Source organism: Bos indicus, chromosome 8 (assembly GCF_029378745.1).
Source record: "Bos indicus isolate NIAB-ARS_2022 breed Sahiwal x Tharparkar chromosome 8, NIAB-ARS_B.indTharparkar_mat_pri_1.0, whole genome shotgun sequence".
Lineage (NCBI taxonomy): Eukaryota > Metazoa > Chordata > Mammalia > Artiodactyla > Bovidae > Bos > Bos indicus.
Window position 1 is genome coordinate 62,524,951 of NC_091767.1, and position 22,360 is coordinate 62,547,310.

The 22,360-nt window shown below is 38.9% G+C and overlaps 1 protein-coding gene and 1 pseudogene across 2 annotated transcripts in view; both read left to right on the forward strand.

Annotated features, from left to right (window-relative positions):
• The window catches only part of TDRD7 (tudor domain containing 7), a 144,754-nt gene that overhangs the window by 23,358 nt on the left and 99,036 nt on the right, over positions 1–22,360 (forward strand). For both annotated transcript variants that reach the window (XM_070794795.1, XM_019966247.2), the window contains exons 2-4: positions 3,531–3,743; positions 6,498–6,639; positions 7,558–7,771. In XM_070794795.1, coding sequence (XP_070650896.1) covers positions 3,537–3,743; positions 6,498–6,639; positions 7,558–7,771 — 563 coding nt within the window. In that variant the 5' untranslated portion in view covers positions 3,531–3,536. The remainder of the gene's footprint in view (positions 1–3,530; positions 3,744–6,497; positions 6,640–7,557; positions 7,772–22,360) is intronic.
• LOC139184569 (ATP synthase subunit g, mitochondrial pseudogene) lies at positions 7,780–15,539 on the forward strand (annotated as a pseudogene).

Sequence of the window (22,360 nt, forward strand, 5' to 3'; positions counted from 1 at the left end):
GCAGTGAAGTGTCCAGTAATGAGTTTTTGGGTGTCTGTGGGTTTAGCATGGCTTTGGGAAGCCTGTATTTTAACTCTCAGGCTTGTGTTCCTGCATTGCTGGAGAATTAACGTGGTATGTCTTGCTCTGGAATTTGTTGGCTCTTGGGTGGAGCTTGGTTTCAGTGTAGGTAGGAAGGCTTTTGGATGAGTTCTTGTCTATTAATGTTCTCTGGAATGAGGAGTTCTCTGGTGTTCTCAAGTTTTGGATTTAAGCCTCCCGCCTCTGGCTTTTGGTCTTATTCTTACAGGAACCTCAAAACTTGTCCATCCATACAGCACAGATGAGAAAACATCTAGGTTAACGGTGAAAAAATTCTCCACAGTAAGGGACACCCAAAGAGGTTCACAGAGTTACATGGAGAAGAGACGAAGGAGGAGAGAGGGAGCGTAACCAGGAGGAGAAGAGGGAGAGTCAGAAGAGGAGAGACCAATCTAGTCAGTAATCATTTCCCTCAGTGTTCTCCACAGCCTGGTACACCCAGAGAGGAGGGAGGAGATAGAGGTGTCCTGGGGAAGAAAACTGAGAGTCAAAAGGGGAAAGAGCAATCTAGCCAGTAAGCACACCCATAAGTGAAAATAGATACTAAACATTAGATTCTTAAAGGTACAAAATTGATAACAAATACAAAAAAGCAAAGTTTAACAATCTAGAGTAGAGGTTAGACTCTCAAAAATACAATATTAGAAATACAAAACAAAATCAAAAATTATAAAAAATATGTATGAAATTTGTTTTAAAAACAGGGTCTTTTTTTTGCAAGGTAATAGTAGGTTATTAAAATGAAAATAAAAGGAGTAATAAAGAACTTAAAAATATTAAAAAAATGATAATAGTAAAAATATATTTAGGAATTTCTCTGGAGCTTTTGTGGGCAGTGTGGGGTCAGTTCAGTTTCAGATAGTTCCTTGTTCCAGCTAGTACTTCTTCTCAAGATCTATAGGCCTCTTCCAGTGCTTAGTCAGTGTTAACTACAGGGTTTTAATCTGTTGCACCTGTCACTCCCAGAGCTTTTCCATCTTCTTAGTTTATTGTGGCTTCCTCTGCTTGCAGGTCTCTTCAGTATCTCATTTCCCCCCTGACACAAGGGGGTGAAGGTGGTCACTTACTTAGGCTCACTTGTTCAGTTGTGTTGTGGGGAGGGAGGAACACTGCAAACAGATATCAGTGGCGTGTGTGGGGAGTGCTCGCAGTGTATGGACCACACTGGGTTTGCCCCAGCTCAGGGCAGCGTGTGCTTTCTGGGTCTACACTGCTCAGATCCCAGGTTGCTCTGCAGGGTACTGTCCAATGCGGGCCCTGCATTTCATGCACTTCCCAGGTGTCAGCTGCTCAGGTTCAGGTTCTCGGGTACTCCGCAAGGGCACAGACTTGGTTGGGCATGCGTTTTGTGCCCTTTCCAGGTCCAAGCAGCTCAGGTGACCAGGTGCTTGGCGAGTGCACTGTCCTAGGTGGGCCGTGTGTCTTAGTCACCACCCTGGTCCTGGCCGCTCAGTTGACCGCTCGGTTTCCCAGGTGAGCCGCGAGAACATTGTGTCAGGTGTGCTATGTGTCTCCTCTGGGGAGCCGATCTCAGGCTGTGACCCTCCTGGCAGATGTCAACCGTTTAGGATCCCAGGAAGATGTGGTTAGCAGCTGGGAGCCTGCTCACAGTTCGGTGGAGGATGCCTGTCTCTGGGGCCGAGATTGTCCCTTGTCTTCCGGCTCTGGCTGTCACACACCTGCCTCTCTGCCTCTGGTGGTGGGGTGGGGCCTGTACGCAGCCAGCTAGCTCTCCTTTGGTGTTGGCTCAATCCTTTGTTCTGTGAGCGGGCCAAGCTGCGGGTTAGGTTAGAGCCTTTCGTGGGAAAGTTCTCTTTTTGTTTCTCTCTCTGGCTATCCCATAGTTTGAGTTGCTATCTCAGGTTAGCTCCTTCAGATTATTCTCAGGGCATTCAGGCCCTGTCCTTACCCTAAGCATGCAGCCCATGCCTCCCTGTCCAGCACAGACGTGAGCATCTGGGCTACTTCTCCTCTGGGAGTTGTGGTTAGGTGTGTATTCTGTGGGTTTTTTTTTTTTTTCCCTCCCAGTTATGTTGCCCTCTGAGATTCCAAAACTCCCCACAGACCTGCTGGTTTCCTGCTGTTTGGAAACTTCTCTCCTTCATGACTCTCTCCCCAGGACAGGTCTCGGTCCCTAACTCTTTTGTCTCTCTTTTTATCTTTTATATTTTGTCCTACCTCCTTTCAAAGAGAACAGGCTGCCTTTCTGGGTGCCTGGTGTCCTCCACCAGCGTTCAGAAGTTGTTTTGTGGAAGTTTCTCAGCATTCAGGTGATCTTTTGATGAATTTGTGGGGGAGAAAATGGTCTCCCCATCCTCTTCCTCTGCCATCTTGGGACTGCCCCCTCTCAAGGCCTTTTATGGATACTTCCTTCTCTGCCCATCTCTTAAATGACAGCCTTCCACAGGAGTCCATCCTTAACCTTATTTTTGACTCCTTGAACACCAAATACCACATATATGCTGAAGACCAACAAATCTATAAGCAGCTCAGACTTGTAACCTGAGTTTCTAGTGAATATAGCTACATGGCTGCCCTAAAGGCATCCCAACTTCTATATGTCCAAAATTATTTCACTCCCTTCCTCTCCTGCAGACTTGTCTCTTCCCATTACTATCCACCATGCTTCTAAGCTAGAAATTTGGAGGCTTCCCTTATAATTCAGTTAATCAGTTCCTGTTAATCCCACTTCCTGATTAGCTCTGATACTGATTTTTTCTATCAGCATTCCAAGGCCCTATTTTCAGATCTTCCATATCTTCAATTCTTACAACTCACTTATCTTTCGCCTTCTAGTTTATTTTCCTTGATACTAAAGAGTGATCTTAAAATGCAAAGTTGATCATTTTATTCTGCTATTTAAAATCCCTCCAAGGGTCTCACGTTAATTTTGGCAAAAATGCAAACATGCTAGCATAATATAGTAAGTAGTCTCTTCTGGGTCTGCCTCTTCTCACTTCTCGCATTTCCGTCTTTCAATCCTTAGCTTAGAGTCTTTATTCATTCATGTCCCACCACTCAACTGCCTAGAGTTCTCAGAACCAACCATGTACTTCTCTCACCTCTGTGCCTTTTAAATTTTCTCTTCCCTCTACTTGGGGGTGATACCTTTCCCCATCCCTGACCCCAGCCTCCACACATCCTTTTCTTCCTTGCCTGGCTGATTGCACCTTGTCCTTTAGAACTCCATCAGACCTCCTCTCATCTGGGAGACATTCCTTGATATCTTCCTTTCCCCAGGCTAGTCTTTATGCCTTTCTGACTTCCCTTGTTTTCTCATAGTATTCCATGCTTTTCTGTATCATAACAGTTATTTCCCTGTATTGTAATAGTACATAAAGTATTCAGTAGCAGTTTATGAAATATACAAACAAGTGAAAACTCTGAAAATACATTTGAATTCACAGCCTAATGCATCATTATAGTAACCTTTTACCATGTTCTCATAGGTGAAGATGCTGGAAGCAGATCTGGTTTCAAAAATGCTACGGGCTGTTCTGCAGTCTCATAAGAATGGAATAGCATTACCCCGGCTCCAAGGAGAGTACAGATCCCTAACTGGAGACTGGATCCCTTTCAAGCAATTGGGCTATCCTACACTAGAAGCCTATCTGAGAAGTGTGCCAGCAGTTGTCAGGATAGAGACTAGTAGGTCTGGAGAGGTAAGAAGGTAACTGTGTTTCAAAAGAGGCAAGCCAATTCTTAATTGCCTGTCTGGTACTTCCAGTCTCTTAGTTAGGATGGAAGTCAAAGTGAAAAGCACTAGCCAAGATTAGTGAAGAAGTGAAGTGACGTGAAAGACTCATGTCCAATTCTTTGCGACCCCCATGGACTATACAGTCCATAGAATTCTCTAGGCCAGAATACTGGAGTGGGTAGCCTATCCCTTCCCCAGCAGATCTTCCCAACCCAGGAATTGAACCGGGATCTCCTGCATTGCAGGCGAATTCTTTACCAACTGAGCTATCAGGGAAGCCAAGGTTAGTAGTGATAAAGAATTGCATCCAAAGCACAGCCTAGATTCTCATGTCTTTTATTTTACCCTCAAATTCTTTGTTATAAAAATAGGATTTTAACCATATTAAGTTAAAAATTTTCAAGTTTACTCAGTCTCAGTGTCCACACAAAATAACTGTATTAGAGACCTTAACTGCCTAAATATCATACCACTCATTATAGGCCTGCCACAGCTGTTTGGCCTAGGTTACTAGTGACCTCCTGATTACTGAATCCAATAGATACTTTAAACCTCTGATCATCTGACCTGACCCCTATCTGTTCCTACTGTCTTGATCCTAGTCAAGCCTCTACTTGATCATTCAGCACTTTTGGTTATTACAGGGCTTTCCCTACTGTTCTCCCTGTCTTTAGTCCCTTCTGTCCCTAGCCTGTTCTCACCTTTACTTTAGTAATAGTGATTATCCTACAATTTTAAATCTTCTAGTTCCTCTGGAATCATGTTTTATATGTAACATGGGCAATTGAGTGGTAGCAAGTAAAATTTTTTTATTACACATCCCCTATGACTCAGTAGTTTTGCTTCTTGTTGTCTGCCCAATATACAGTATGAAAGATTGGACAAACTACCACCCAAGACAGAAAGGTGTCCACCCCACCAAAATCAGTATATTTTGGGGGTATGTTTCATATGTAAATATGTAGGACAAGTCTGGGGTATTTCTCACAAAAAATTAGAATAGTTGTTCCTCTGGTGAGGGGGTGGGTCAGAGAGGCATTGGGTAGAGGAGAAAAGGGGCCCAGGGTTAGGAGAGCTGCCTTCCTTGGTGGCTCAGACAGTAAAGAATCAACCTGCAATGCAGGAGACCTGGATTTGATCCCTGGATTAGGGGGATCCCCTGGAGGAAGGCACGGCAACCCACCCTAGTATTGTTTCCTGGAGAATCCCATGGACCGAGGAGCTTGGGAGGCTACAGCCCATGGGGTCACAAAGAGTTGGACATGACTGAAGCGACCAAACACAGCACAGCACACAGCAAAGGTTTACCTAATCTGTAATACAGTTTATATAAGGAAAAGGTATAAATTATCAAATATTACATTAATAGTAAAACTTTCTTCAGTGTCCCTGGTTATCCCAGAAAGATTTAAGCCCTCCTTTCTGTCTGCTTGGCCTCTTATAATACATTCAGTATAACGCTTGACATAATGTTTTCTGTTTAGTCTCTTTGCCTCTCTTTCCTTCATAAGTTTCTTATGGATAAGGGATTGGTTTTTTGTTTTGTTTTATTTTGTTGGCCCTGACTTTTGGTGCTTAATAAATATGTGTTGAATGTATAAATGATCAAATGTCTGAATGAATTAGTAATTTAATAGTGTTTCATATAGTTACTGTGCTATAAATTACTCAACTCTTTATTCTTCTTTTTGGGACATTTTTAATGTTTCCAGGTTTTGACTATTACAGTAACCCCTAATGCACATATTTAGGTAGGTAATTTTTCTTCTTTTGAATTGTATTCTTATATTTTCAGGAATAGAAATACCGGACCAAAGATTACGAGCATGTTTTGGCTGTGGAGTAAGGCCTCATTGCTTTCCTGTCTTAATTTCAATTTAAAATTAAAGCCCCACTAGATGGGGCTCTAGAGATCATCTAACCTTAGCAGTCTACATTCTGTTTTCAAATCCTTTTTCAAATATCCTGTATATCCTATCTCTTTTTTTAATATAAAAAGCTGAGCTACTGTATTTTAAGTAGATGCCAGAGGCTCCAGGGCCTTTGCTTGCCCTGTCTTGCCCTCACACCCCTGAGGCACCTCCATGGAATCCTATGACTCCACTGAACAGTTTGAAAACCTCAGATCTAAGCTATTCCCTGTTTTGTAACTGATAGTACTGGGGTTTTTGAAGTAAACTGATTTGCCCTAAGTCACTCAGGTAATCCATTTCATTGGCAAGACTAGAATTTAGTGGTCTCTTGGAGGTAGTACAAATAGCAGTTACAAGTATGTACTTTGAATTCAGAGAGATAGCCTCGCTGCATGGCTTGAGAAGTTTGCTTAACTTTCCTGATCCTGTTTTCCCATGTATAAAATGGGAATAAAATAAATCTCACAGAGTATATGAGATAATATATACAAATCACAGGTTTCTTTTGGTTCATTTGTTAAGCCTATATACCTAGCACATTTTTGATGCTTAATAAAAACATGTTTAAGAAATAAGTGAACTTTTCAGTTTAAGGAAAAATGATTATTCAGTGTGCTGGACTATGCTTGGTTTCTCTTGCAGAAAATATAATTTAGCTCTAACATTATGAAAGAGAGAGACATGAATATTTGCATACAGCTTGATTTGGGACATGTAAACTCACAAAGATACACTTTGAAAAGTCAGCCTCTGGTTACCAGTGAATCTGAGAAATGTTTCTCCTCTCCCTTACCTCTCATAATTAGGTAACCTGCTATGCCGTGGCCTGCACAGAAACTGCAAGAATTGCTCAGCTTGTGGCTCGACAGAGGAGTTCTAAAAGGAAAACTGGTCGGCAAGTTAATTGTCAGATGAGAGTAAAGAAAACCATGCCATTTTTTCTAGAAGGTAAGATCTTTTCACATGCTAAAATTGTAAAGCCTGTTTATGAATACATCGTCATATGAAAATATTGCTTGTATTTATGATAAACACGTATGTTTGTTAACATTCATATGTCAAGGGAGAAATCCTGAAGCTAGTCCATTTGAATTTAAGTGAACATGATAAGCATGACTTATTAAGTGAAGTAACTCAGCATAATTTCCTATGGCAAATTGTGGTTTTGCTCTTTTTTGAGGGGAAAGCCTCATATAGAATGTTGGATGAACCAACTGAGTTAATGTCTTATTTAGGAAATCATATCTTTTACTATAAATCCTCTGTTTTCAGAAAAACATGAATTATATAGTACATAAAGATGTAGGGAACTCAGCCTGTATTTACTGATCATTTATCTCAAGGAGCTTATAAAATAATCATTTCTAAAATTAAATTCTCAAGAAATAGTTTAATGATAGTATAAAAGAGTAGATGCTGAATACCACAATGAGCATTTTAGGCAAAAGCTCAATCCTTGTTGAGAATGGCAGTGGAGAGCTTCATGGCAAGGGGGAGACTTGAAACCAGACCCCTAACTATTGGAAGAATTCAAATTGGTGGAGAAGCAATGGGAGGACTAAGATACCGCTGAGTGTGCTGCATTTGTAAGAATGTGAGGTGACTGCCACCAAGTTAGTTGGTGAGTGGAGGAAAAGTAACAAGCTTGCCTAGCAGATGAAGCCACATTTCGAGAAGCTCATCTGCTAAATATACACCAATCTGCTCTTCCCCTGCTGACCGACCCTCTAATGGCCACCTCCTCATACTCTTACAAACTGTTCTGAGCATAGAGACCAACAGAAAACATCTGGGCAAGGGAGTGACATTATGAAACCAGGGTTTTAGAAAGCTAATTGATTGCATTATGTATGCCTGACTTCATAGGAAAACCAAAAGCAACCCTCAGACAACCAGGATTTTCTTCAGATTTTTCTGTCAGCAAAAAACCTAATTCAACACTATTAAGAAACAAAGGAATCTCTCTTGGAGTTAAATCTGATGCTGAAGTGCTGCCTTACACATTACAAACAACTATTGGAAATGAAGTATTCAAAGATGTTCCGGTGCAGAGTCATATGACCATGTCTACCAACAACAGGTATTTGGGCTTTGTCTAGCTAAAAGGAGAAGGGTAGTGAACCTAGGATAATAAGTCTTAAACATGTGTGTACAGGTGAAGAAGGAAATACTTTGTTCTGTGTAACGTACACAGAGATGAGTAGAGAAATGCCTCATTACTAGTTACTCCACTTTTCTTGGCTGCCTAAACATCATTTTCTGAATATCTCCATTTTGTATTTGTTGTGCGTCATTAGTAGTCTCTGCTTGTAACGTTCATTTTAGAAGATCTCACAAATTGTTCTGAGATGCTACTTCAGCATAACTTAGTTTGGCTGAAGATCTTTCTTCCAATTAATTTTGTAAGTTTTAAATAAAATCTCATTGATTTGTATGCTCTACTGTGTTCCAATAATCATATCCATAATACAGTAACATTACACATCCATGCATCACAATACTGAACTGGAAATAATACCACAGCCTTAAAGTTTTTGTTTGGATGCTGCCATTCATTGGCCAGGTGAAATAACTGAAATTATTTCATCTACTGGGGCTGTGGTATCCTCATTTGCCCAATAAAAATGTTAACTCGGTGATCTCAAAGTTCTTTTCTGGGTCTGAATTTTGTGGTTTCATGAGGTAATTCAGGTGAGCAAACTACAATATATGGACCAAATCTGGCCCATTGACTGTTTTTATAAATCAAGTTTTATTGGAACACAGCTACATTCCTATGTTTATATAGTCTCTGTGGTTGCTTTTATACAACTGCAGAGTTGAGTAGTTGTGCATAGACAGTATGGCCTGCAAAGCCTAAAATATATACTGTTAGACCCGTCACATCAAAAGCTTGCCATCTCCTGGTGTAGATGAGTCAGTGTCACATTCTTCCATCTTATTTGTACCTGTACAAAACAAATTTTTTTGTATCATTTTTCTTTAAATCAATGCTCAAAGATTCCATTTTGTATAAAAGATAGTTCCCCTCCCGCTAAGTTCTCTCCCCCACAGTAGAATATTTAGAAAGAAAGAATATTTTTAAGTAGGCAAAAGGGTACTAGTTTTTTATATTTTAGTATTTTTTAATAAAGCAACCTTTAAATATTTTTCATAATGGTATATATTTAATGTGTTTATGATTAGTTATTATAAATTTTGTTATAAAGTCTAGAAAATTGACTTGAATCTTGACCCAAAGCACGGTTGGTGACTTTGGTGACTGAGGTACCATTGTCTCTGCTGGTTCTAGGCCTAAATTTCAAGATTTTGAATTGAATTTATAAGATGACAGCAAAACCAGGCATCCTGGATTGTGGGCCCAGAGGAGCACTCTCTACCCCATGGTCTGGTATCCTACTTCTCATCTAGTGGCACTGTGTGGCCTAGATAAAAGCCTTCCATTCCTGCAGGTAGCACCAGCAGTGATTGAGTAGAGGACCTTGCCACACCAAGCAGCCCTTACAGAGGGCCCAAGTTAGTGCTGTCTGACCTGCTGCATATCATTTTCCCACCCTCCCACCTAGCAGCACTAGGCCTAGGGAAGTGTGTTCCTCTTCTATGGGCAGCACCTACAGAAATCAAACAGGAACTCCAGCAGTAAACAGGAGCTCCATCAGCAACAGGTGAGTGTACCAGACCAGAATGGTACCATAAGGGCTCTGAAAACTAAATTTTTATTGGAACCACAGCCTACAAAAGTGGGCCAGGAGGTATATGATGAACCTAAACAGAATAACTACCTGCTAAAATCAGACATTTAAATAGGATCCAGAGTCTCCTAATATGTGTTCAGATATCCAGGTTACAATGAAAAAAATCAATCATTATACAAAGAACCAGGGAAATGACAACTTGAATGAGAAAAAAACAATCAACAGACATCAGCATTATCTTGAATCAGAGGATGGAATTATCTGACAATGATTTTAAAGCAGCTGTTGTAAAAATGCTTTAATTTGCAATTGCAAATCTTTTTGGAAAAAAAAAACAACAGAAAATTCACCAAAGAAAGAGAACATACAAAAAAGAACCAAATATTCATGGTGCTTTTCAAGTCTACTATATCTTACTTTTCTGTATATTTTAAAAAATAATTTTATTTGTTTATTTTTGGCTGTGCAGGGTCTTCATTGCTGTGCAGGCTTTTTCTCTAGTTGCAGAGAACAGGGGCTACTCTCTAGTTGTGGTTTGCGGGCTTTTCATTGTAGAAACTTCTCTTGTGGAGCATGGGCTCTAGGACTTACAGGCTTCCTTAGTTGCAGTACATGGACTCAGTAGTTGCTGCTCATGGGAGCTAGAGCACAGATTCAGTAGTTGTGGCACACGGGCTTAGTTGTTCCGTGGCACGTGGAATCTTCCCAGAACAGAGAAGGAAATCTGTGTCTTTTGCTTTGGCAGGCAGATTCTTTTCCCATTGAGCCACAAGGGAAGCCCCTACTTTTCTGCATATTCCTTCTATTAATTTTTGAGAGTTTGATATTGAAACTCCAACTAAAAATCTTAATTTATCTACTTAAAAATAATAGTAATATATAGTGGAATTATATATAACTTTGTTCTGTATTTTCCAAATCTCCTGTAAATGTGTTATCATACTTTCATAATTTAAAAATAAAAAAGAGGGGAAAAAAAGAACCAAATGGAATGACCAAAATAAAAATTCAGTATATGAGCTCAATGGCAGAATGAATATGACAGAGAACAGAATCAAAGAACTTGAAGCTAGAACGTAGAAATTACCCAATCTGGACAACAGAGTAAATAGACTTAAACAAAAGAAAACAAAATAACTAGTTGAGACTGAGAGTTCTGTGGGGGGAAAAAACAATCTAGCAGAGTCTTAGGGCCTGTAGGGAGAATAAGAAGAGATCTAGTATTTGATCCTTAAAACAAAGAGTGAGATTGAAGGTGTATTTGAAGGCATAATAGCTGAAACTTCTCAAATTTGGCTAAGGACATAAATCTGCAGGTTCAGGATGCTTAGGAAATCCCAGAGAGGATGAATTCAAAGAATCCCACACCAATAATGAAACTTATGAAAACTAAAGACAAAGAAAATATCTTATAAATAGCCAGAGAGAAATGATACATCACCCATAGGTGAATACCAGTTTTAATGACAGTGGTTTTTCATTCACAGTCATGGAGAAATCATGAAGGAAAGAAATGGCACATTTTTAGTGGTGAAGGAAAAAACCTGTCAATCAAAATTCTATATCCTCCAGAAATGAAAAGGAAATGAAGAAGATATTCTCAGATGAAATAAAACTAGGAGAATTTGTCATTAGCTGACTTACTCCTAAAGAGGGACTAAAGGAAGTTGTCTCAACAGAACAGAAATAATCTAAAATGGTTTGAAATTTCAGAAAGTACAGGCATAAGCCCTAATATAACAGTAATTACTTTAAATATAAAAACACATAAAAATATGTTCAGCTTCATTAGCTATTAGGAAAGTGTAAATTAAAGCTGCATTGAGATTCAGCTGGCCAGCTGGGGCCATGGGATTTCCATCCTAGAACCATGACCCAGTTTGTCCATAACCTCATAGAGAAGGTCCCAGTACTGCTGTGGCTTACTCAAAGCCTCGATTGGCCACCTTTTGGCACTATGCCAATGTTGATCTGGTTCCTCCAACTCTGCTGAGATCCTTACAGCTATTCAGAGCGGGGGAAAAAATATCAGTAGTGCTCAAACAAGTAGCTTCAAACAGCTCCCAATTAAGGAAACTCTACTGAATGGTGTGGTGACCACTGAGATGTGGATGTGGTTTTATGTTGGTGAGATTGTAGGCAACTGTGACATCATTGGCTATGATGTTTGAAGACCAATCTTTAATATATGATTATATTTGCTTTATTATTTGAGTGTTCTTGGATTATGTGTGAACAGGCTGTTAATTGCAGATGAGATAATAAGATAGTAATAAGATAATGTGTCAAAAAAACCCTATATTGAGACACACCTATCAGAATGGCTGAAATAAAAAATAGTGATACAGTAATAATAGGGGACCTTAATACCCATTGACATCAGTGGACAGGTCATCCAGACAAAATCAGTAAGGTAACAGAGGTCTTAACACAGCAGACCAAATGAGCCTAATAGATATCTTGTTCAGTTGCTAAGTTCTGTCCACCTTTTTGCAATCCCATGGACTGTAGCACGCCAGGCTTCTCTCTCCTCCACTGTCTCCCAGAGTTTGCTCAGATTCATGTCTATTGAGTTAGTGATGCTATCTAACCATCTCATCCTCTGCTGCCCTTTTCTCCTTTTGCCTTCAGTCTTCTGCAGCATCAGGGTCTTTTCCAGTGAGTCAGCTGTTTACATCAGGTGGCCAAAGTATTGGATCTTCAACTTCAACAACAGGCCTGCCAGTGAATATTCAGGGTTGATTTTCTTTAGGATAGACTGATTTGATCTCCTTGCTCTCCAAGGGACTCTCAAGAATTTTCTCTAGCACCACAATTTGAAACCATCGATTCTTCAGTGCTTAGCCTTCTTTATGGTCCAATCTCACATACACAACAACTGGAAAAACCATAGCTTTGACTGTGTGGACCTTTGTTGGCAAAGTGATGTCTCTCCTTTTTAATATGCCATCTAGGTTTGTCATAGTTTTCCTTCCGAAGGGCAAGCATCTTTTCATTTAATAGATATCTATAGGACATTAATCCCAAAGCAGCAGAATACACATTCTTTTCAAGTGCACATAGGACATTCTCCAGGATAGATCATATACTAGGTCACAAAACAAACTTCAACAAATTTAAGAGGAAGAATTTATATCAAGCATTTTTTCTGAGCACAGTGGTATGAAACTAGAAATCAACTACAGAAAGAAAAATGGGAAAAGAACAAACAGTGGCGAGTAAACAGCATGCTACTTAAAAAAAATGGTCAACAGTGAAATCAGAGGAAATCAGAAAATATCTCGAGACAAATGAAAATGGACATATAACTTTCCAAAGTTGGGATGAGTCAAAAACTGTTCTGAGAGGGAAGTTTATAGTGATATAGACTTGATGTCTATATTGATATATCACCAACTCAATGGACATGAGTTTGAGTAAACTCTGGGAGTTGGTGATGGACAGGGAAGACTGGCATGCTGCAGTCCATGGGTTCACAAAGAGTTGGACCTGACTGAATGACTGAACTGAAGTGAGACTTCTCACAAGAAACAATTAAAGAAAACCTCAAAAACCTAACCTATTGCCTAAAAGAATTAGAAAAAGAAGAGCAAACAAAGTCCAAAGTCAGCAGAAAAATGAAATAATAAAGATCAGAGAGGAAATAAAATAGAGATCATAAAAACAATAGAAAAGATCAATGAGACCAAGAGCTGGTTTTTAAAAAAGATTTAAAAATTGATAAACTTTTAGCCAGGCTCACCAAGAAGAAAAGAGGACCCAAGTAAGAATTGAAGAGGAGAAATAACAACTGATACTGCAGAGATACAAAACAATCATAGAGAATATTATGAACAGTTATGTGCCCATGAATTGGACAATCTAGAAGAGATGGACTTCCCTTATGAGGGAAGTCCATAGCTGAGTAATAAAGAATCATCCTGCAGTGCAGGAGACCTGGGTTCAATTCCTGGGTTGGGAATATCCCCTGGAGAAGGAAATGGCAGCCCACTCTGGTATTCTTGCCTGGAGAATCCCATGGACAGAGCAGCCTGGCAGGCTACAGTCCATGGGGTCACAAAAGTCAGATGCCACTTAGCAACTAAACCAGAAGAGATGGACAAATTTCTAGAAACATACAAACAGCCAAGACTGAAACAAACAAGCAGAAAAGACAGTTTGAACAGGCTGGTTACTAGAAGTGAAATTGAATTTGTAATAGAAAAGCTAGAAGTAAAGTCCAGGACTAGATGGCTTCAAAGGGGAGTCCTACCAAATAAGAACTAATATCTGTTCTACTCAAGCTATTCCAAAAAATTGAATAGGAGGGATCATTCCCACATTCATTCCATGGGCTACCATTATCTCAATACCCAAACCAGACAGGGATGCCAGAGAGAAAGAAAATCACAGACCAATATCTTTGATGAATATAGATGCAAAAATCTACAACAAAATATTAGCAAACCAAATCTGACTATATAAAAAGGGTCATATACCATGATCAAGTTGGATTTATTCCAGAGTCATAGGGATGGTTCAACATTTGCAGATCAATGTGATACACCACATTAACAAACGGAAGGCTCAGAATTACATGATCATCACAATAGACCCAGAAAAAACATTTGATAAAATTCTGTATCTACTCAGGATTAAAAGCTGTCATCAAAGTGGGTGTAGAGGGAACTTATCTCAGCATAATAAAGACTGTTTATGACAAATCCACAGCCCAAATCATACTCAGTGGTAAAACCCTTCCCACTAAATTGAAGAACAAGACAAGAATGCCTGCCCACTCTTTCCACTTCTGTTTAACATAATATTGGAAGTCTTAGCCACTGCAGAAAAGAAAAAGAAGTAGAAGGTATCCAAATTGGAAGGGAGGAAGTAAAACTGTCACTTCTTGCAGATAACATGATACTTTATAGAGAAAACCCAAAAGTCTCCACCCCAAAATTACTAGAAATAATAAATGAATTCAGCAAGGTTGCAGCGTACAAAATTAATAGACAGAAATCTGTTATATTTCTATATGCTAATAATGGAATTTCAGAGAATGAGAAAGCAATAGCATTTATAATGACATCAAAAATTAAAATAACTAGGAATAAACCTAGCTAAGGAAGTGAAATATCTATACTCTGAAAACTGTAAAACATTGATGATGAAAGTTGAAGATGATACAAAGATGGACAAAGTGCTCTTAGATTTGAAGAATTAATATTGTTAAACTAGCCGTACTGCCCAAAGCAATCTACAGATTTAATGCAATCCTTATCAAAATACCCAGAACATTTTTCACAGAACTAGAACAAATAATCCTAAAATTCATATTGAACCATAAAAGACTTTGAATTGCTGAAGCAATCTTGAGAAAAAAAGAGCAAAGCTGGAGTATAACCCTCCTAGACTTCAGACAATCCTACAAAGCTACAGTAATGAAAGCAGCATGCTACTGGCACAAAAACAGACACAGATCAATGTAACAGAATAGAGAGCCCAGAAATAAACCCACACCCCTATGATCAGTTAACCTATGACAGAGGAGGCAACTATATACAATGGAGAAAAGATTGGCTCTTTAACAAGTTGTTACTGGGAAAACTGGACAACTACATGTAAAATAAGATATTAGAGCATTCTCTCACACTGTGTACAAAAGTAAACTCAAAATGGTTTAAAGACCTAAATGTTAAGACCTGAAACTATAAAAGTCCTAGAAAAACATTGTATAGCACAGGGAATTATCTTATAGCACAGGGAATTATCTTATTAGCCATTATCTTGTAATAACTTACAATGGAGTATTATCTGCAAAAATATCAAATCACCATTCTGAAAGTAATACAGTTACAAATCAAATATACTTCAATTTAAAAATATAACACTGAATCTGGCAAGCATACAGAGAAAATGGATCACTCATAGCATTGTTTTTGGGAATGTAAAATTGTACAGCCATGTTAGAAGATAGTTGAGGAGAAGTTAGAAGTTAGATAGAGGATAAGTTAGAAATCCTTAAAAAAAAAAAAAAAAAGCTAAACAGAAATTCCACTCCTAGACATTTATCCCAGAGATATGAAAACTTTAGTTTACACAAAAACCTGTACACAGGTGTCCTTAGTAACTTTATTCATAATAGACCCAAACTAGAAACAACCCAGGTGTCCTTGAGAAGTTGAAAGATTCAACAAACTTAATACATCCACACTACAGAATATACTTCTCAACGGTATAAAGGGATGAACTATGGACATACGCAACATCAGTGGATCTCAAGGGAATTGTACTGAGTTGAAGGCAATCTCAAAAAGTTACATACTGTATGACTCTATACAACATCCTTGAAATGACAAAATTTTAGAGATAGAGAACAGAGAAGTGATTGCCAAGATCAAGGGTTGGAGAAAGGGGAAGGATGTGGCAATGCAAGAGGGAGCCTTGTAGTGATGGGGTAGTTCTGCATGTTGATTGTAGTGCTGGCTACATGCACCTGTGTGTGTGGTAGAATTATACACACATACATGTAAGTGAAAGTTGAGTATGCTCTGGATTATACCAGTGTCAGCTGCTTGGTTTTGATATTGTACTATGCAAGGTATTGCCATTGGGGGAAATTGGGTGAAGGGTACATGAGGCTTCTATATACATTTTTTTGAAGATTCCCATGAATTTATAAATATTTCTTTTTTGTTTGTTTGTTTGTTTTTTAATTTAATTTAATTTTTTTAACTTTACAATATTGTATTGGTTTTGCCATATTTCAAAACAAAAGATTAAAATTGATAGCAAAAGCTTTCTATATAGTTTTAGTTTTGAGAATTAATATAGTATATGCTTTTGTTTTTTACGTTTCACTGTAAGAATTTTGAATTCCATATAGTGTAGAATGTCTTCTGGGCTTCCCAGGTGGCTCAGTGGGTGAAGAATCTACCTGCAGTGCAGGAGACACTGGTTTGATCCCTGTGTTGGGAGGATCTCCAGGAGGATCTCCTGGAGGAGGCCATGGCAGCCCACTCCAGTGTTCTTGCCTGGAGAATCCCAGGGTCACAGGAGCCTGGTGGGCTGCAGTCCATAGTGTTGCACAAAGGCAAACATGACTGAAGCGACTGAGCGTGCATGCACAGAATGTCTTCATTCTTGTACAGTGATTTCTAGAACTGCATACCTGCCTTCAGTTGTCTGTCTTTGCATGGATGTATTTCAGACTATTTTAATTAAAGCTATTAAAGTTGTTGTAAAACATCTTCATCAAACCTTTTTTAAAAGAATATAATACAAATTGAAAGTTACCTAAGAGAAATCTAAATACCATCTGGTGGCAGAGGGTATGGGCTGCCTTTCAAACTATAAAATCAAAGAAGTTGCTCTTACCAAAATAGAATAATAGCAAAAGATTTTATTTCTAAACTTATGAAATATTAAGGAGTAATCTTAAGTAGTATAAACTATTATGAGTTTAAACTTTTTAAAGTCACCATATCTTTTGAGAAGCTAATGAAAGCTATGTGATCTTCCCAGAAAAATTAATTGGTACACATATGCATGCATGTTCGTCTACTAATGCAGGAAATATATGGACCCCAGAAGCCCATTCTCAAAAATTATGCTTAAAGAACTCATATCTGCCAGTTAACAAACTGGAAGATTCTAGAAAAATAATGTAACTGATATTCTCTAGCACTGTAGGTATCAATCTAAATTTACTATGGTCCAAAATCACTGCAGATGGTGACTGCAGCCATGAAATTAAAAGACGCTTACTCCTTGGAAGGAAAGTTATGACCAACCTAGATAGCATATTCAAAAGCAGAGACATTACTTTGCCAACAAAGGTCCATGTAGTCGAGGCTATGGTTTTTCCTGTGGTCATGTATGGATGTGACAGTTGGACTGTGAAGAAGGCTGAGCACGGAAGAATTGATGCTTTTGAACTGTGGTGTTGGAGAAGACTCTTGAGAGTCCCTTGGACTGCAAGGAGATCCAACCAGTCCATTCTGAAGGAGATCAGCCCTGGGATTTCTTTGGAAGGAATGATGCTAAAGCTGAAACTCCAGTACTTTGGCCACCTCATGCGAAGAGTTGACTCATTGGAAAAGATTCTGATGCTGGGAGGAATTGGGGGCAGGAGGAGAAGGGGACGACAGAGGATGAGATGGCTGGATGGCATCACTGACTCGATGGACGTGAGCCTGAGTGAACTCCAGGAGTTGGTGATGGACAGGGAGGCCTGGCGTGCTGCGATTCATGGGGTTGCAAAGAGTCGGACACTACTGAGCGACTGAACTGAACTGAACAGTGAAATAGAAAGAGGAGTCAAAAGTGAGGACATATGATTGATTTGTGGTTTCTCTGGGAAATGTTTATTACTAAAGAAATATAATTCACAACCATTGTATTTTGTTAAAATGATGATTATTAAAATGGGATGTTTAAATATATGTATGCATGAAACATAGGTGAATATGGTGCTGAAGATCAGGGTTTCATTAGGCCTAGAATGAGACAAGAAATCACTGTATGTATATCATAGTAAGATCATGGACTTTGAATATAAATAAAGGACTGTTTGGCATTAGCCAATGGGAACCATGATTGTAAAGGTATCTTGCAAGTATTAAGCTAAAGTAAATGAATGTATGTTTCTGAGATCTTGTAGGCTTTAAAAGTCATATACTAAATAATTATAGGCAACATTTTCTAAAATACATTTATTGTTGTGATTACAGAAGTATTAATGTGTATTGTATGGAAAATTTGCAAAGTATAAGCAAGTAAAAGAGAAAAAAATCACCTCTAATCTAAACATAAATGTAAACATTAAAAAATATCTTTCTATATTATTTATAAAAGTTTTAAAAATACAAATTGGGTCATGATGTATATTACTGTTTTTTAACCTGTTTTAAAAGACAATATACTAACATTTTCTGTTGTTAAATACACATCTACAGTATCATTTTTAGTGTCAGGCTAGTTCATAGTCTAGACATTTATTGTTATATATAAATGATTTTCACTATTGCAAGCAATTCTACAATGAACATATATGTAGAATAATCCTTGCCTGTATTCACAACTAGTTATTTAGAATAAATTAGTGGAAGTAGACTCTCTGGGTAAGAGGGTATACACACTAATGCTTTATTAATTTGTACTCTAAACAATGATACCAGATAGAGTTTGCTAGAAACACATGGGAATGATAGTGTACCTGGGCACTTGCCAACACTGGGCATCAGTTTTTTATTTGGTGTTCTAAAATGTAGAAAAAAATGTTCCTGTGCTTTAATTTCTATGTTTTTGATTTTGATTCTTAAGGAGATTATGTTTTTATATGTTTATTAGCCCATTTGGGGATCTTTTATAACTTACATATTTTGTCATTTGTTGGTTTTTCTTTCTAATTTATAAAAGTGATTTATAAATTACGATGTTGACCTTTTCATCCTGTAATATGTTGGCAATGTTTCCTCCGTTTCTTTCTTTCTTTTTATTTATTTATTTATTAAGGCTGTGCTGGGTCTTCATTGCTGTGCAGGCTTTTTTCTAGTTTCAAGAGTGGAGCTACTCTAGTTGCAGTGCACAGGTTTCTCGTTGCAGTGGCTTCTCTTGGCTCTAGGGCACTCACGCTTCAGTAGTTGTAGCATGTGAGTTCAGTAATTACGGCACATAGGCTCAGTGGTTGCAGCTCCCAGGCTCTAGAACACAGGCTCAGTAGTTGTGGCACACAAACTTACTTGCTCCACAGTGTGTGGAATCTTCCCAGATCAGGGATTGAACCTGTGTCTTCTGCATTGGCAGGCGAACTATTTACTACTGAGAGCCATCAGGAAAGCCCCTCCCTTGTTTATTTAATTATGATATTTTGGGTATACAAAAACTTTAAAATTTTCTAGTTACATCTATTAATCTCTTCCTTTATGGCTTTTGCCTTTAGGTGTTATGCCTGAAAAAGCATTTCTACCCCCAATTTATGTAGTATGTCTTCTGTTTACTTTTAGAATTTTGATGGTTTTATTTTTTCCATTTAAACCTTTAATTCACCTAGAATTTATTTTATTGTGTAGTGTGAGAGATGACTCAGTGGGTAAAGAATCCACCTGAAATGCAGGAGACGCCGGTTCGATCCCTGGGTTGAGAAGATCCCCTGGAGGAGGAAATGGCAACCTACTCCAGTATTCTTGCCTGAAAAATCCCATGGACAGAGGAGCCTAGGGGGCTACAGTCATGGGGTTACAAAGAACCAGACACAACTGAGCAACTGAGCATGCACATTGAAATTGTGTGAGAGTAGGAATCTTTCCTGTTATGATGTCCTAATATCAGTTATGACATAATACTTTCTTTTCCTGATGGTTTGAAATGCTGTCTCTACCAATACTAAATTGTTATATGATTCGATTTCTGGGCTTTCCGTTTAGAATCATTGACTATACCTATCTCTTCTTTCACAGTGCCAAACTACTCAGGTTATTATAAATTTATAATAAGTGTTCATAACCTTTACTTTCTACTTGCTCCTCTCTGTACCTCCTAATTTGGTTTGTTGCTTTTGTCATGTGCTTTTATTACACCTACTCCCCCTATTACAGCACTTAGTAGACTTTGTTCTTATATATATATATTCAGTCAATGCATTAATTATCTATTATGTAACAGATGACCACAAATTTAGCAGTTTACAGCACATGCTTGTTATCCCATAGCTTCTGTGGATTAGGAATCTAAGAACCACTCAGCTAGGTTTCCTGTTTCAGAGTTTCTCATGCAACTGCAATCACACTGTCAGCTGTGGATGGGGTCAGCTGAGACGAATCCCCTTCCAGGCTCACTTACATGGTTGTTGGTACAATCTATTCCTTTTGAGTTTTGCCTTAGATTCATCTGGCTGGCCAAAGACCAACTTCAATTTCGTGCTATGTAGGCCTCCCTAACGCGGCCATTCACCTCATCAGAGCTAGCAAAGAGAGATTATGCTAGCAAAGTGGAAATTAGAATCTTCTGTAGTCTAATTATGTATAATCCCCTCAACCTTAAAGTATCCTATTGATTAGAAGCAAGTTACTCAAAGGGAGGGGATTACACAAGGCTGTGGTACCAGAGGCAGGAAGCATTGGGAGGCCATTTACTAGCTGCTTGCCATAGTTTTCTCAGCTGTATGTGTAGTCCATGAGACTAATGGTATCTTTCTCTTGTGTATCATTGATCATTACGCTCTGACACAGTGCCTGGCACGTAATAGTAGGTCCTTAAATATTAGTGGGATAATAGTGTGTCTCTAATAAATGGCGTATGTTTAAATGTGGCTTTTTTGGGGAGGGGACAGCCTAAATATTTGTCTTTTAAGAAACAAAGTAATAAGTCTTTTATACTTACTGTTATAGAACTGGTTGGACCTCTGTTATCTTATTGTGTTTGTTTTTCATGGGCCCCTGTGGTTTTCCTTGACTATTTTTCTTTTGCTGTGTTAACTGTTTTCTTTCCTGTGCATTAGACCCACCAAGGCTTGAACCAAAGCAGCCCCTACCATATCCTTGCTGTGCTTTCTTTCATTCTTTGTTCATAACCCCCTGCTTCCTGCTCAAGTCCTCACTGCTGACTCAAAGCAGGCGAAGATTACAGTTTACATTTCTTAGGGTTCTGAATCAAGGGAAAGGATGGCTGTCTCCCTGCCAGTTCTGCATAAGTAGGAATTGGATATGTTTTTGGCATCTTCTGTATTATCCAGATGCATTAATACACGAATGTGATGCTCTTATAATTGCAGAGTATCATATACTAAATAAGCGTTTGCTTGTAGCCTACAGTCTAATCATTTCTTTTAGAATATAAGAGATGTGCTTCATTTCTTTTTTTTTTTCCTCCCAGTTATGTTGTCCCCTGAGATTCCAAAACTCCCCACAAACCCGCCTTGTGGAAACCTCTCCTCTTTCATGACTCCTTCCCCGGGCGGGTCTCCATCCCTAAATCTTTTGTCTCTGCTTTTGTCTTTTATATTTTGTCCTGCTGCTGCTGCTACTGCTAAGCCCTTCAGTCGTGTCCGACTCTGTGCGACCCCATAGACGGCAGCCCACCAGGCTCCCCGTCCCTGGGATTCTCCAGGCAAGAACACTGGAGTGGGTTGCCATTTCCTTCTCCAATGCATGAAAGTGAAAAGTGAAAGTGAAGTAGCTCAGTCGTGTCCGACTCTTAGCGACCCCATGGACTGCAGCCCACCAGGCTCCTCCGTCCATGGGATTTTCCAGGCAAGAGTACTGGAGTGGGGTGCCATTACCTTCTCCATATTTTGTCCTACCTACTTTAAAGAGATTGGGCTTCCTTTTTGGGTGCCTGGCGTCCTCTGCCAGTGTTGAGAAGTTGTTTTGTGGAAGTTGCTCAACATTCAAATGATCTTTTGATGAATTTGTGGGGGAGAAAGTGGTCTCCCCATCCTGTTCCTCCACCATCTTGGGACCGCCTCCGATGTGCTTCATTTCAGAGAATTGATCTAATTTTTAGAATATTGCATATTGTTGAAAAGTTGTGAAATAGGTGTACTGTGTCACAATCACCTCTACTCCCATACCCACTGCTGGGAAGTCTTTGATTTATTCAATCATCCTATTCCTTCTTACTGCATTCACTCCTCCTTGCATGTACCAAGCACTGCCTTAGGTACTAGAAACACAAGTAATTAGAAGCTAGAAACAAATAATTAGTGCCCTAGGCAGTAGAAACTCAGGTAATAGACATTTGGAGTCTAGTGAGACAGGCAGACATGAACACAAATTATTTCTGTTTGTGGGTGGGGGGTGGTATTTCTTTGTCCTTATGTTTAGAAAAATTTTCTACATATTTCCAATACAATTCACACAAAAATTATTTTGGTGAGGGTATGAGGTGGGAAATCTACCTTTCTTTCCTAAGTCATGAATGGAGCATCCCCTCTCTGGTTTGAAATACCACTTTTATCTTGTGCTGAGATATTAATATAATGTAAATTGAGTATT